Source organism: Sus scrofa, unplaced genomic scaffold (genome assembly GCF_000003025.6).
Source record: "Sus scrofa isolate TJ Tabasco breed Duroc unplaced genomic scaffold, Sscrofa11.1 Contig702, whole genome shotgun sequence".
Lineage (NCBI taxonomy): Eukaryota > Metazoa > Chordata > Mammalia > Artiodactyla > Suidae > Sus > Sus scrofa.
Window position 1 is genome coordinate 653,534 of NW_018085293.1, and position 13,174 is coordinate 666,707.

The following is a 13,174-nucleotide window of genomic DNA, read 5'->3' on the forward strand; positions in this document are numbered from 1 at the left end:
GCGTGGACTGGAGTCGGACCAACAAGTAAACACACAAATACATAATTGCTTTCTCTCCATCGGCACCATGAGGGAGAGAGCAGTGTACTAGCTCAAGAAGACGGAGAAGTGGGGAGTAAGCCCAGGACTCAGCTATGGGCCATAAGAAAAGAGATGCAGCCTGCCTCCAAAGAGCTTGTCCTAGAGCAAGAGAAAAAGGCACAAAGCAGACCATAGTCATGATGGCAGTTGGCACGTTCCCTTAGAAGCACATAGAGGATGGTGTTGGCCTCAAGGAGAGAAGATCTGCTCTTTGGAGGAGTCAGTAATGTTTCCAGTGGAAAATATAGCATGATAGCTGGGTTTTCAAGACTATCTAGGGGTTTATCGGGTGAAACGTGGGCACAAGGCAGTGGGGAAGAATATTCCAGAACAAGGGAATAGATGGTGGAGGAGGTTCAGAGGCCGATGCACTGTGGTTCCAGCAGATGTGACATTTCACATCTGAAATGCCATTTGTGTCTTGCATAAAATTGGAGCAAATTAATGCCATTTTTTTCCCAGCTGGGTGACAGAGGTTTTTGATGTTTATCCAAGTCCCTATATGTAGCAGGTACTTAACTGGCCCTGGGACTGTTCCTGGTGTCTCCAAGCCAGGGGACGTGCAGGCAAATGCAGCAGATGTGACTGGTTTTGCCTTTGTGTTTGCCTAGACCAAGGATGCCCTTTTCACGATGCTGCATGACCTCAGACCCCAGGATCATTTCATTATAATTGGATTTTCCAACCATATCAAAATGTGGAAGGACCATTTGGTGTCTGTCACTCCCAACAACGTCAAAGACAGCAAGGTCCACATTCACCACATCACCCTCCGGAGGTGAGTGGCCGCCCTGCTTGGCCCAAAAGCTGCGTGGATACGTGAGTAGCTAATTTTCTGCCCAGAGATGAGGATTGGAAATCTGATGCTGGTCACAGGAAAGGAGATAACAGCAGAGGGCTTTTTCCAGAAGCTTCTCTTTCTGCTCTTCCAGGCCCCGAAGTAAGATGGTCAGGTAGGTTTGGGGGAACACCGATAGGTTTTGGAGCCTTTCCTAGTTTATCTTATGGATCCCAAACAAAGAAGCTGTTTTTGTCCCTTGTTCCTGGCGTTGGGGCATGAAAGCCGAGTGGATGACTCAGTGTTTTGTGTGTTTGAATCTGACTCCTTACGCAGCCGAGGTTGGCGGTGGGATCAGCCGTGGGTCCTCTGGGAGGAACTAGGGCAGCCTGAGCAGAGTGGGACCCCAGATGGCCTGGGAGATGCTATGGGTACAAAGGGCTCAGAGTCTTGGCACCCTGGGCTAGGGTGCTGCCTGGGTACAAACGTGGATGATGGAAAAGGCCGTCAAGACCTTTAGGACATCTGGAGAGTCAGAGCCGTGTGCTACCCAGCCGTGCTCAATATAAGCTTCTTCAGCCCAGGACCTGGGTCTGACCCTTGCTGTTGTCACTAGGATGGGGGCCAGGACAGGTGCTCCCGTATTGGAGCGTTTATTGGACCTGAACCATCTCTCTTTGAGGCCCGTGGTAGAGGTGCCATCTCCTGGGCATCTCAGGTAGTTCTGCTTTGGCTACCTGGAAACAGAAGACATCCAGCTCTGTCTTCTTCCACCTGCCATTTCTCGTATATTTGCTTGTTCCCGTCCAAGACTGAGCTCTGGTTCCCCAAATGAACTTTGATGGAACTTGATCTTGTTGTGATGGAATTTTGATTTACCATAGGATTTCCTAGTAGTTGGCACAGCAGTGTGACCTAGGATTGTTTTACTGGAGGAGAAATAAGAGATTAGATTGAGTGTTACCATGATGATCAAGGACGGGACTTTGACAAGACAGTCCAGTCAAGGGAAGACACTCTTTAATCTTTCACGCTCCTGGTTCTGGGTGTAGCTCCTGACAGGCAGTGTGTATTCAAATATGCATTAAATAGAACTGATATTAATGGCACTGCTTACCATTAGAATACTCTGGGTATTGGGGGGGAATAAAGCTTCGGAAAACAGTCATTGTGCATGACATACTTTTGGAATCTAAACTTTGGAAACCTTACTGGTTTCTTTTATTTTGTCTTGGGACTTCACTGCCCTAGCCTCTGCAGGTGAACAGAAAATTAATCTGTTCCCCTCAAGGAAGTGTCACCTCAGGAGATGAGTAGAGATTCTGAAGGCAGACAGTCTTGATTTGAATCCAGCTCCACTAACTGAGTCATTTAACCTCTCTGTGCCTCAGTTCCTTCATCTGTAAGATGAGGGTCATGAAGGACCTGTTATTAGGGTGAAAGGTGCCAAAGTATTTCAAGTGCTTAGAATGACCATTGACTTAAGCAAATTCTGTGAGCATCAGCTATGGCCATCTTTACTCAAGTGGTCCCTACAGTTGGTGCACTGGGGTCCTGTGATGACTCCAGTCGGGGGAGAGCTCTCAGTGAGATGGTTGTGGTGACTCTGTGGCACTCTCCCTAGGGATAGGACCTGAACATTGCGAAGTGTGCAGGAGATGCCACAGCATAGCAGAGGCTGAGTGCCAAGCCCTGCTGTGCTTTGGTGTCCAGTGTTAGAAAAGCTAAGTACCACCTTTGCCTGGGCTCTGCGTGGCTTTAAAGTGGAGTGAGAACTTTAGCATCAAAGGAATTGAACCCACATCCTTATGGATCCTAGTCGAGTTCTTTAACTGCTGAACCACAAAGGGAACTTCCCTTTCTTTCTCTTCCTTCTTTCTTCCTTTCTTCCTTTCCTTCCTTCCTTCCTTCCTTCCTTCCTTCCTTCCTTCCTTCCTTCCTTCCTTTCTTTCTTTCTTTCTTTCTTTCTTTCTTTCTTTCTTTCTTTCTTTCTTTCTTTCTTTCTTTCTTTCTTTCCCACCCCCCATTCTTTCTTGTCTTTTTAGGGCCATACCTACAGCATATGGAAGTTTCCAAGCTAGGGATAGACTTGGAGCTACAGCTGCCTGCCTACACCACAGCCACAGCCACTAGGGATCTGAGCCGTGTCTGCAACCTGCTCCACAGCTCATGGCAATGCTGGATCCTTAACCCTCCAAGGATGGAACCTGCATCCTCATGGATACTAGTCCTGTTTGCTACAGCTGAGCCACGCTGGGAAATCCTCCCTCTGTGATGCCCTCTTCCTCCAGATCCTTCCACCCAACACCCTTCTGTCCCTTTCCAAGCCCTTCTCTGAGAAGGATGTAGAAACTCTTGAGGCTAAGGGAGGGCAGGCTTCTACACCTAGGTGCCACGAGATGCCTGGGTGAGGGTGGTAGGGCTTGGTGCCTTTCCTGTTCATCCAGCAGACACCGGTCAGGTCAGGATCCTAGGCAGGCCATGGACCTGGCCTCACAGCAGAGTGCACATGTCTCTCCTGCAGATGCCCATGAGGGAGCCATGACAGTGTGACCAGGTAAAGGAGGCTTAAGTGTGCTGTTTCATGTCCCACAGGCACAGACATCAACAGGGCCCTGCAGAGGGACATCATGCTGCTCAACGACTATGTGGCCCACCACAACTTCGAGGACTGCATCGTGTCCCTGGCCATCTTCCTGACAGATGGGAAGCCCACTGTGAATGAGACCCACACCCTCGAGATCCTGGACAACACCCTAGAGGCCGCCAGGGGCCGTGTCTGCATCTTCACTGTGGGCATCAGGGATGACGTGGACTTCAGGCTGCTGGAGGAGCTGTCCCTGGAGAACTGCGGGTTCACGTGGTGTGTCCATGAGGATGAGGATGCCAGCGCCCAGCTCATCAGATCCACCCGGGTCCCCTCACACAGGGAGGGTGGGACTCAGCGGGAGGCTGGGACAGGAGGTGGCCCTGCTGCACCTGAACCCGCGTCTGATCACCGCTCCCTCCGCAGGAGATGTCACAGTGGGTCCTGAAATGAGGCAGGTTTGGGTTCGTATCAGTTCCTGTCCTGTGACTTGAGGCTTTAAGATTGTCTTTGCCTCGGTCTCCCCACCTATAAAATGAGGGCTGTGGTATGATGAAGGAATTTTTTTTGTTTTGACTGCATCCTTGACGTGTAGAAGTTCCTGGGCTGGGGGATTGAAAGCAGTGACAATGCCTGCGTCCTTAACCCGATGCAGCCAATAAGAAAAGAGAGAAACCCCATGACCCTAACTGGAAGTCTCCAGGGCAGGTGTGCAGATCGGATTCGTCCTTGGTCAGGAACTACTCACAATTTTCCTCCACCATTTTTGGCAAAGATTTTTTTTTGTCTTTTTCTCTTTTCTGGGGCAACACCCATGGCATATGGAGGTTTCCAGGCTAGGGGTCGAATTAGGCCTACACCACAGCCACAGCAACTTGGGATCTGAGCTGCATCTGCGACCTGCACCACAGCTCATGGCAACGCCAGGACCTTAACCCACTGAGTGATGCCCAAGATCAAACCCACGACCTCATGGTTTTTAGTTGGATTCATTAACCACTGAGCCACGATGGGAACTCCTTTTTTTTTGTTTGTTATTTGTTTTTACTTTTTGGTTTTTGTCAAAGATTTAAATAGAAACACAAATTTGCTTCCTTCATTTTCAAATACTGTGTTCATAGACAAAGCAGTGACCTGGACACAGATCCACTGTGTCCACCCACTGCTGTATCACAGACACACTGTCAGGACCCACCGTTCACAGGGAACTTACAGGAGCCAGGCACATCTGCAGCTGTTCTCTCCGGGGACCCTCACTCGAGTCCTGGGAGCAGGTGCATGAGGGCAAAGGCCCAGGGGCCACGCAGGTGACTCTCCCTGTGTGGTCTGGACAGGTCCTCTTCTGCCCCATGACACCATTCAGAGTCTCAGGTTCCTTCCTGTTTATTGCCCTGCACCCCTTGGGGCTCACCACTCTCTGCAAGGCTGAAATTAGGTCACCATCAGGTCACCATCGCTTCAGTGGTCCAGCCCCAAAAGAGGGAAAGAAAAAGAAAAGGAAGCATGCCACATTAATTTACACAAGCATCACAGCTGTTGCATTGCTTCTCATTATTGGCCACAGTGGAGGCTGGAAGGTGTCCTATGTGTTAGATGGGCCTGTGCCTGATGAAAACTCAATTATTGTGAAAGATGGGGAGCGTCGGTTCAACTGGACAGTGTTATAGAGGAAGAAACTGAAGTTCAGAGAGGTCAAGTCCCATGTATAAGACACACAGTAAGTAAGGGGTTGAGATCGAAGTCTAACTCCACAGCCTATGCCCTCCAGATCTTGGGAAGAGACTATAACTCTCTCCATGTGACGTAACTAGGAGAAAAGCTAAAATAAGCAGATGCCCTATGGCCAAAAGCACAGTGTCAGTATCAGGGTCAGACTAGTCAAGTATAACAGGCCACTTAGAGCCTGTCTGGAAGGTGTGTTTGGTTCTAAGAAAAACATTTTAAGAGGCTCTGGGAACAAAGAGTGGGAGGAGTTAGCGGTTCTTGAAGTTGTATCATATGGGGGATATTTAGCAGGTTCTGTGAAAGAAGACTGTCAGGGCCACACAGCAGTGTCTGGAAACTTCTAAACACCAGTGTTTTCAAGCATCTAAGTGCTGAGTGGATTATATGCCTTCATGCTGGGCTGCTCCAGGAGCAAAATTGAGACCAGTGGGTGGAAATTGCAGGAAGGAAGATTGTGATTCATGGCAAGAAGATTCCTCCTCTTCCCCAGAGCCACTGATGAGAGGTGGGGAAACTTGAGAGACAGTGAGTTCCCCGTCAGCAGCGCTTTTCAAGCCACTACTGCACAGCCTACTGTCAGAAATGGTCTGCTGGGAGTTCCCATCATGACTCAGCAGTAACAAATCTGACTAGCATCCATGAGGACGCAGGTTCAATCCCTGGCCTCGCTCAGTGGGTTAAGGATCCGGCATCGCCATGAGTTGGGGTGTAGGTCATAGACACGGTTCAGATCCCTTGTTGCTGTGGCTGTGGCATAGGCCAGCAGCTACAGCTCTGATTCAACCCATAGCCTGGGAACTTCCATGTGCTGTAGGTGCAGCCCTAAAAAGAAATAAAAGAAAAGAAAAAGAAAAAAAAAGAGAAGAAAAACAAATGTATGCTGGCTAGAAAGTTGGACATGGTTGCCTCTGAGATCAGACCTGCCCCGACGGCCCCAGACTTCCTCCGGGACTGTGCTGCCTGCAGTGGGCAGGCCTGACCCCCTCCTGCTTCCTCCTCTCCAGGTTCTACAACGAGATCAGGACCCATCTCCTCTTGGACATCTGCATGGATTATCTGCCCAACATGGTGGAACAAGTCACCAGGACCATGTTCCCCAATTACTTCAAAGGCTCAGAGATCATTGTGGTGGGAAAGCTGGTGGACAGGGCAAAGGACTGGTTGAACATGGAGGTCACAGCCAGCAACAATAAGAAGTTTGTCATCCTCAAGAAGGATGTCCCTGTGGAGCCCTGGTGGGTGGGGAGTGATGTCCCCAGGGGCCCCGGGCCCAAAGGTGGCAGCCAGGAGGACCCCAACCAGAGCTCCTGGCTGCAGAGTGACCACGAACAGGAGAGGGACCCGCTGAGGTGGAAGGCACAGGCCCTGGCAGTGGCCCGGCGCTTCCTCTCACTGTTCACCTTAATGAAGCTGAGGCTGGCACCACAGAACACACCCCGGAGGCCACCTACGGCCTGGCCAGCATGTCAACAGCCACGGGGCCCAAAACAGTGATGCAGAGCCTGCGGGGTGACCACCTGCAGCCAGGTAACAGCACAGTAGCAGGGGGTAGGGGCCCACGCAGCCACTCTGGCTCCTTTTCAGGTCAGGGTCACCTGTTTTATTTTATTGTATTATAACTTATAAACTTGGGAGTTCCCATCATGGCTCAGCAGTAACAAACCTGACTAGCATCCATGCCAAGTTCGATCCCTGGCCTCACTCAGTAGGTTGGTGATGCAGCGTTGCTGTGGGTATGGTATAGGTCACAGATGTACCTTGGATCTCGTGTTGCTGTGGCTGTGGTGTAGGCCTTAGCTGCAGCTCCAATTTGACCCCTAGCCTAGGAACCTCCATATGCCTCAAGTGTGACCCTAAAATAATAATAATAATAATAATAATAATTTTTATACACAGTGTTCTACCAGCAGACCCTAGCTTTCAGAGACTGGTTGGAGCTTATGTTCTGTGTTGGTATTGATATAAACGATGGATCTCTGTAGAGAAATTAGAAAAGGTGAGGTCAGTCTATTGATGCATCATCAATATGAAGTGCCTGCCATGAGCCAGGCATTATTGGAGGCATGGGGATGAATAGACAAGTGAACAAATACTCATTTTTAACTGCCTTTCTATGTTTTCAAGTATTTCAGAGTTCTGTCATTTTATGTGTATGTTTGATTTTATGTTCCATAGACAATGAGGAATGCCATGAAGAGTGAGGAACTAGAAATGTACTGAAAAGGTCAGACTGTGATGTAGAGGTGGAACATGACATGTTGCCTTTTTAGAAAGAGTGGGGTTTGTCTCAGCATCAGGGAAAAGCAAATTCAAATGACAGGAGACCCAGGGGGCCAAGAACACAGATGAGGCACAACCAATTGATGGCCCAGAAGTGTCATTAGAGTAGGGTTTCCTGGAGGTTCCCGCTGTGGCTCAGTTTTTTAGAAACCTACTAATATCCTTGTGGATTCAGGTTTGATCCCTGACCTCACCCAGTGGGTTAAGGATCCGGTGATTCTACAAGCTACAGCGTAGGTCGAGGATGTGGCTCTGATCCCATGTTGCCGTGGCTGTGGTGTAGACCTCAGCTTCAGCTCCAATTTGACCCCTAGTCTGAGAACTTCCATATGCTATAGGTGTGGACCTAAAAAAAGACCAAAAAAAAAAAAAAAAAGAAAAAGGGAGGGATGAGAGGGGGAGGGGATTTCCCTGAAGTGTCAGTTAAGTATTTAGGACAACCTCCCCTTTTTTAAAGGTCTGATATTTTAAAAATTTTAATTGTAGGGTTTTTTCAAGTGTCTGTGACAGTTTAAGGCTCCTCAGAGCAGCTGTCAAAACTGAGATGTGCCTCTCTCATGGTCCACCTAATTCTTTCCTTGTCCTGCTGGCCAGGAACCAGGCAGAGAAGAGGGCCTTAAAAACATTGAGATACTGTGATCTTAATTTTCCAGGAACCCACATCAGTGAACAGGAGCATAAACTTGTTAAAACAGAATTTGAAAGAAGATATTCATTTTACTGGCAGAACGTAATTTCCTTTCGGGTTATTCTTTAATTGGATGTTTATTTTTGCCTGCTCCTTTATGAATTATGCACATGGCTAGAGAACTGGATTATCACTCTGTTTCTTTTACATTTGTCTATATTTGGGAGGGTTTAAAGTGCTGTTTTGCAAAAAACAGTCTAACACAAAATTCACCACTGTAACTATGTTTCAATGTAGGGGTTCAGTAGTGCCAAGTATATTCACATTGTTGTGAAGCAGATCTCCCAAATTTTTCATGTTGCAAACTTGAAACTCTGTCGGCATTAGACAACTCTACTCTCCCTCACCCCTATCACTATCCCTAAGTAAGATAGAACATTTCCTCCTACTATATACCCAGAAATCACAGACAAAAAGAACATTCGCTAATTTATAAAAGAGTGAAATATATAAGCCTCCTCCTGCTACATCTTCACTTTGTGTTGTGAGGCTGAGCTCCTCCTTGAAAAGAGAGGTTTTAAAATCATCACAAATGTATCCGAAAGCTGTATTTGACTCACCTCAGCCCTTGGTACCTCTTACTTCCTCCTCCATAATGAGTAACAGTGGTGGTTCTCTTTCTTCCTCTCTAGGACCTGCTCTCAAGAAACCAAACAACCCAAGAATTAAAATCTCTAAAACATCAGGTAAAGGAAAGAATGTGTGGGTATATGATTTGAGAGTGCACATGTTTGTGAAGCAGACTCCAGGAATCCCCTGAAGCCAGTTAGGACCTCAGCTCATTGAATGAGATGTCAAGGCCTGTTTTCTTTTTCTTTTTTAATGATGATTTTTTAAATAATTTTTTCCATTATAGCTGATTTACAGTGTTCTGTCAATTTTCTACTGCACAGCAAGGTGACCCAGTCACACATACATGTATGCATTCATTTTTCTCACAGTGTCATGCTCCATCACAAGTGATCAGACATAGTTCCCAGTGCTACACAGCAGGATCTCATTGCTTTTCCATTCCAAAAGCAATAGTTTGCATCTATTAACCCCAAATTCCCAGTTTCTCCCACTCCTTCCCCATTCCCCTTGGCAACCACAAGTCTGTTTTCCAAGTCCATGAATTTCTTTTCTGTGGAAAGGTTCATCTGTGCCGTATATTAGATTCCAGATATAAGTGATATCATATGGTATTTGTCTTTCTCTTTCTGACTTACTTCACTCAATATGAGAGTCTCTAATTCCATTGAAGGCCCATTTTCATTCAGCACAAGCTGTCAGCACCAGACAGTCTCAGATCCAGGGTCATCATCAAACCATTACATAAATGCTGGCAGGACCTCTGATGAAAGCATGGGTGGACAGAGGCCCATGTTCATCACGATTGAGTCCAAAAGACATTTATTTTAGAGATCTGAAGTATGCATGCTTCCAGCTTCTGGTGTTTCATATATGTGAAACATAGGGTTGCTTGGTTTTTAATTATTGTTTTATTATTTGCTTAATCCTTGGCTTTAGAAGGAAAGAGCAGAAACAATACCATAGACTTGCACTTGTTCCTGTTCCTGGGATTATAATAAAAATCTGAACAGAGTAGCAGTGCAAGGGCTGGCTTTTATTCTGAAAATATACACATCTGCCCTGCAAGTCTTTCTTATGGCCCGCCCGCTTGTGTGCTGGGTGACCTGTTTGGATGGCCAGCACCAACCTAGATTAGCTCCAGGAAGAGGAAACACAGTCTCCAATGGGCAGTGTGTCCTTCCTCTGAACACACATGCTTTCTGGAATGCAAGAACACTTTCCTCTAGGGAGCTGCACAGAGTAATGACTTCCAGACCTCACCTCTCTGTGTTGGAGCAAGCAGCAGCTTTCCTTGTAAAGGGATTTGGCAGCTTTGAGTAGAAATAATGTGTGAGCACGAGGACGTTCAGACAACTGTCACTTGGTCATATTCATACCCAAAGAGTGACAGAAATATGGACCAGGAATTTAATCTTTTTCTTTTCTTATTTTCTGCTTATTAGGACCACACCTGCAGCATAGTTAAGTTCCCATGCTATGGGTTGAATTGGAGCTGTAGCTGACAACCTACATCATAGCCACAGCAATGTGGGATCCTTAACCCATGTACTGAGGCCAGGGATCAAACCCTCATACTCATGGATACCTGTCAGGTTCATAACCCACTGAGCCACAATGGGAACTCCAAAATTTTAATTTTTAATGTGTGCCATCTTTTCATCCTACAAAAGATCAGTATCTTGTATTTCTTTATGAAAGTTGACATTAACTGTGGGCCTGAGGCACTTCACAGTGAGATCAACCAGATTTTTGTAAGAGCCCTTTTGAGTCATACTAGGGATAGAAAGGGTTTTTCTGCAAATACACCAAGAACATTAACTGGGGAGTTCTCATCGTGGCACAGCAGAAATGAATCCAACTAGGAACCATGAGGCTGTGGGTTTGATCCCTGGCTTCACTTAGTGGGTTAAGGATCTGGCATTGCCTTGAGCTGTGGTGTAGGTCACAGACACGGCTTGGATCCCATGTTGCTGTGGCTGTGGTGTAGGCAGGAAGCTGCAGCTCTGATTAGACTCCTAGCCTGGGAACCTCCATGTGCCGTGGATTCAGCCCTAAAGGCAAAAAAAAAAAAAAAAGAATGTTAATTGCCTTGTAGCTTGAAAACACCAAACTCCTGACCCAAACCCCACAGTATATACAAATGCAAATACATACATATACACGTAAAGTGTGTTTGTGTTTGGTGTATAAATCAGAGAGAAATAAGGTCTCCAGTCTTGGGAGGAAGGGAGATTGATGTGGACTCCTGGGAACTGTTTGGTCTGAACAGTAAGAGGCAAAACTCTCCATCTTCTGCAGAGGAAAAGATGAGATGAATGGGCAAGAGCAGGCCAGCCCAGCTTTGTGGGCTTATCTGTGGTCCAAAATCTGAGAGCAGGAAAGTCAGCAGTACACAGAGGACAGGTTTCCGCAGTAACCACTGGCTGCACTGCCCAGCCTCCCATGGACTGTCCTTCAATTGTCACCAGCCCTAAACAGGGCCTGGTCATTACTGTCACCCAAGGGTGGTGTCTGGAGTCCCTGGGGTTCTCCAGTCACAGGAGCACATGTTCTCATCCATGTCTCTTCTCTTGGGTGCCCCAACAAGGAGGGAGTGGTTGGAGGGGCCCCCCCCAGGGAATGGAGGAGCATGAGCTTGGAGGGAATAGGGGGTAGACAGTGCTGCCCTTTCCTTCTGGGCCCCACTTCCCTCTCAGAGCTCAGTGGTCTGTGTTTGCTGCTGTCTGGTGAAAGTAGCACTTGTATTTGAACTTGGGGGACCTGCATTCACATACTCACTTTCCACAAACTGGACACTGGAAAAGGAATGGGTGCCTCTGGGAGAATCCAGCCTAGGACCACAATCAATTAACCCTCCCACCCCGCCACCCTGATGTCATGAATCCCCTTCATCTGGGTATCACACGTGCATCTCCTGGTCCCTGGTGCCAGAACTGAGGTCACTGGTTCAACAGCATTGCTTGCACTTGACTTAGACCTGATGCCTCTTTTCTCCTCTCAGGTCAGTTCCTGAACCAGGAGGCCAGTCTCACCGAGGAGGCTGCTGGGCTTGGCAAGAACCCTACCAATCCTCCAGTCCCCACAGGGTAGGAAGGAGGTCTGAGTCTGTCCCAGTGGTGTGGAAGCAGAAGAAAATCTACAACAGGGAAGAGCAGGTGGACTGCTGGTTTGCCGGGAACAATGCTGACAACCTTATTGATGGGGAGTACAAGGACTACCTGGCAGCCCGTTCCTTTGACTCAGAGACCACCTTCCACCCCGGCACACCCTGGAGACTCTGACACCAGCAGCCTTAACACTAGGGTGCATGACAGGGAAGCATCATCCGGGACCCCATGGTGTGGTTCTTGTCACTTGCTGGTGTCTGGTCTCCTGGCAGGTGGCCACCACCTGTGTCCCACCCCTGGTGGGAGAGGAGGTCCGCCATCTGCATGAGCGAAGGGTAGGGTGGGGACATGAATGCAAGAATGGGGTTTCTTGCTCCTCTTCCTCCCCTCCCCCATCTTCAATAGAGACAGATGATGGCACCAAATCACAGTTAATAGCAAGAAGCCTCTACCTGGTACCAACTGGCTTGTCTGTCTCACAGCCTACCCTGAAGTGACTCTGTGGAAGGAAGGTGTCCAGAAGGTTTGTTTTTTCTGTGGAAGTGGCTGAGTTTGGGCAGCCTGCTCTTTGCCTTACACTGATGCTTAGGAATCTCCTGTCCTGCACTGCTGGACACAGAGGACAGGTTTCCGCAGTAACCGCTGGCTGCACTGCCCAGCCTCCCATGGACTCTGTGTCCTTCAATTGTCACCAGCCCTAAACAGGGCCTGGTCATTACTGTCACCCAAGGGTGGTGTCTGGAGTCCCTGGGGTGTGTGACCAACCTCAGGGGAGCCTCTTAGGCCCAGGATGTGGGTCAGGCAAATAGCACATAGATTTAATCGTTGTACACGATTTGGTCATTTAGGAGAGGGTATTCTTCTGCTGTGATCTCTTGCCCTTTGAACATTTGTTTTCATTTAAAAAAAATGGATTCAAAATAGAAACATTGCAGCCCAGATAACAGTATCTTCCTATTGGGCTTTGTAAACCTCCTGACTTTTCTCCTACTTATTCCAGAAAGCTGAGTGCTTCTCATAAACAGGATGGCCCTCATGGGTGTATTTCACGGGCCTGTCTTGATGCTGCAGAGCCGGCCAGTGGAATGATGAATCTTGCACTTGCATCTCCAGCCTTGGTCCTGATTCTGATCTAATTTTCTCACGGTCCCCCAGGAGGTGATAAATCAGGCTCTTGCAGAACTGGGATGGGGATTTAGGGGCTGCACAGAGCCAACCTGTGGGGCTCAGGCTTCATGTGCACAGCAGGAAGTGAGGAACTGCTTCCAGATCTCAGAGGCCCTCCCACATCCCAAACAGGCCAGGCCAGGAAGTCAGCATGAGCCAGGGGCTTTGGTTCCAGAGCATGGACATAT

General features: G+C 48.0%; 1 protein-coding gene across 1 annotated transcript in view; it reads left to right on the plus strand.

The window, feature by feature from the left end:
- The window catches only part of LOC110259054 (inter-alpha-trypsin inhibitor heavy chain H5-like), a 31,582-nt gene extending 18,627 nt beyond the window's left edge, over positions 1–12,955 (plus strand). Inside the window, 9 exon segments of the mRNA XM_021082351.1 lie at positions 693–844; positions 846–859; positions 3,455–3,761; positions 6,173–6,587; positions 6,590–6,698; positions 8,772–8,825; positions 11,714–11,798; positions 12,092–12,154; positions 12,820–12,955. Coding sequence (XP_020938010.1) covers positions 693–844; positions 846–859; positions 3,455–3,761; positions 6,173–6,587; positions 6,590–6,698; positions 8,772–8,825; positions 11,714–11,798; positions 12,092–12,154; positions 12,820–12,955 — 1,335 coding nt within the window.
- The last annotated feature ends 219 nt before the right edge of the window (positions 12,956–13,174 follow it).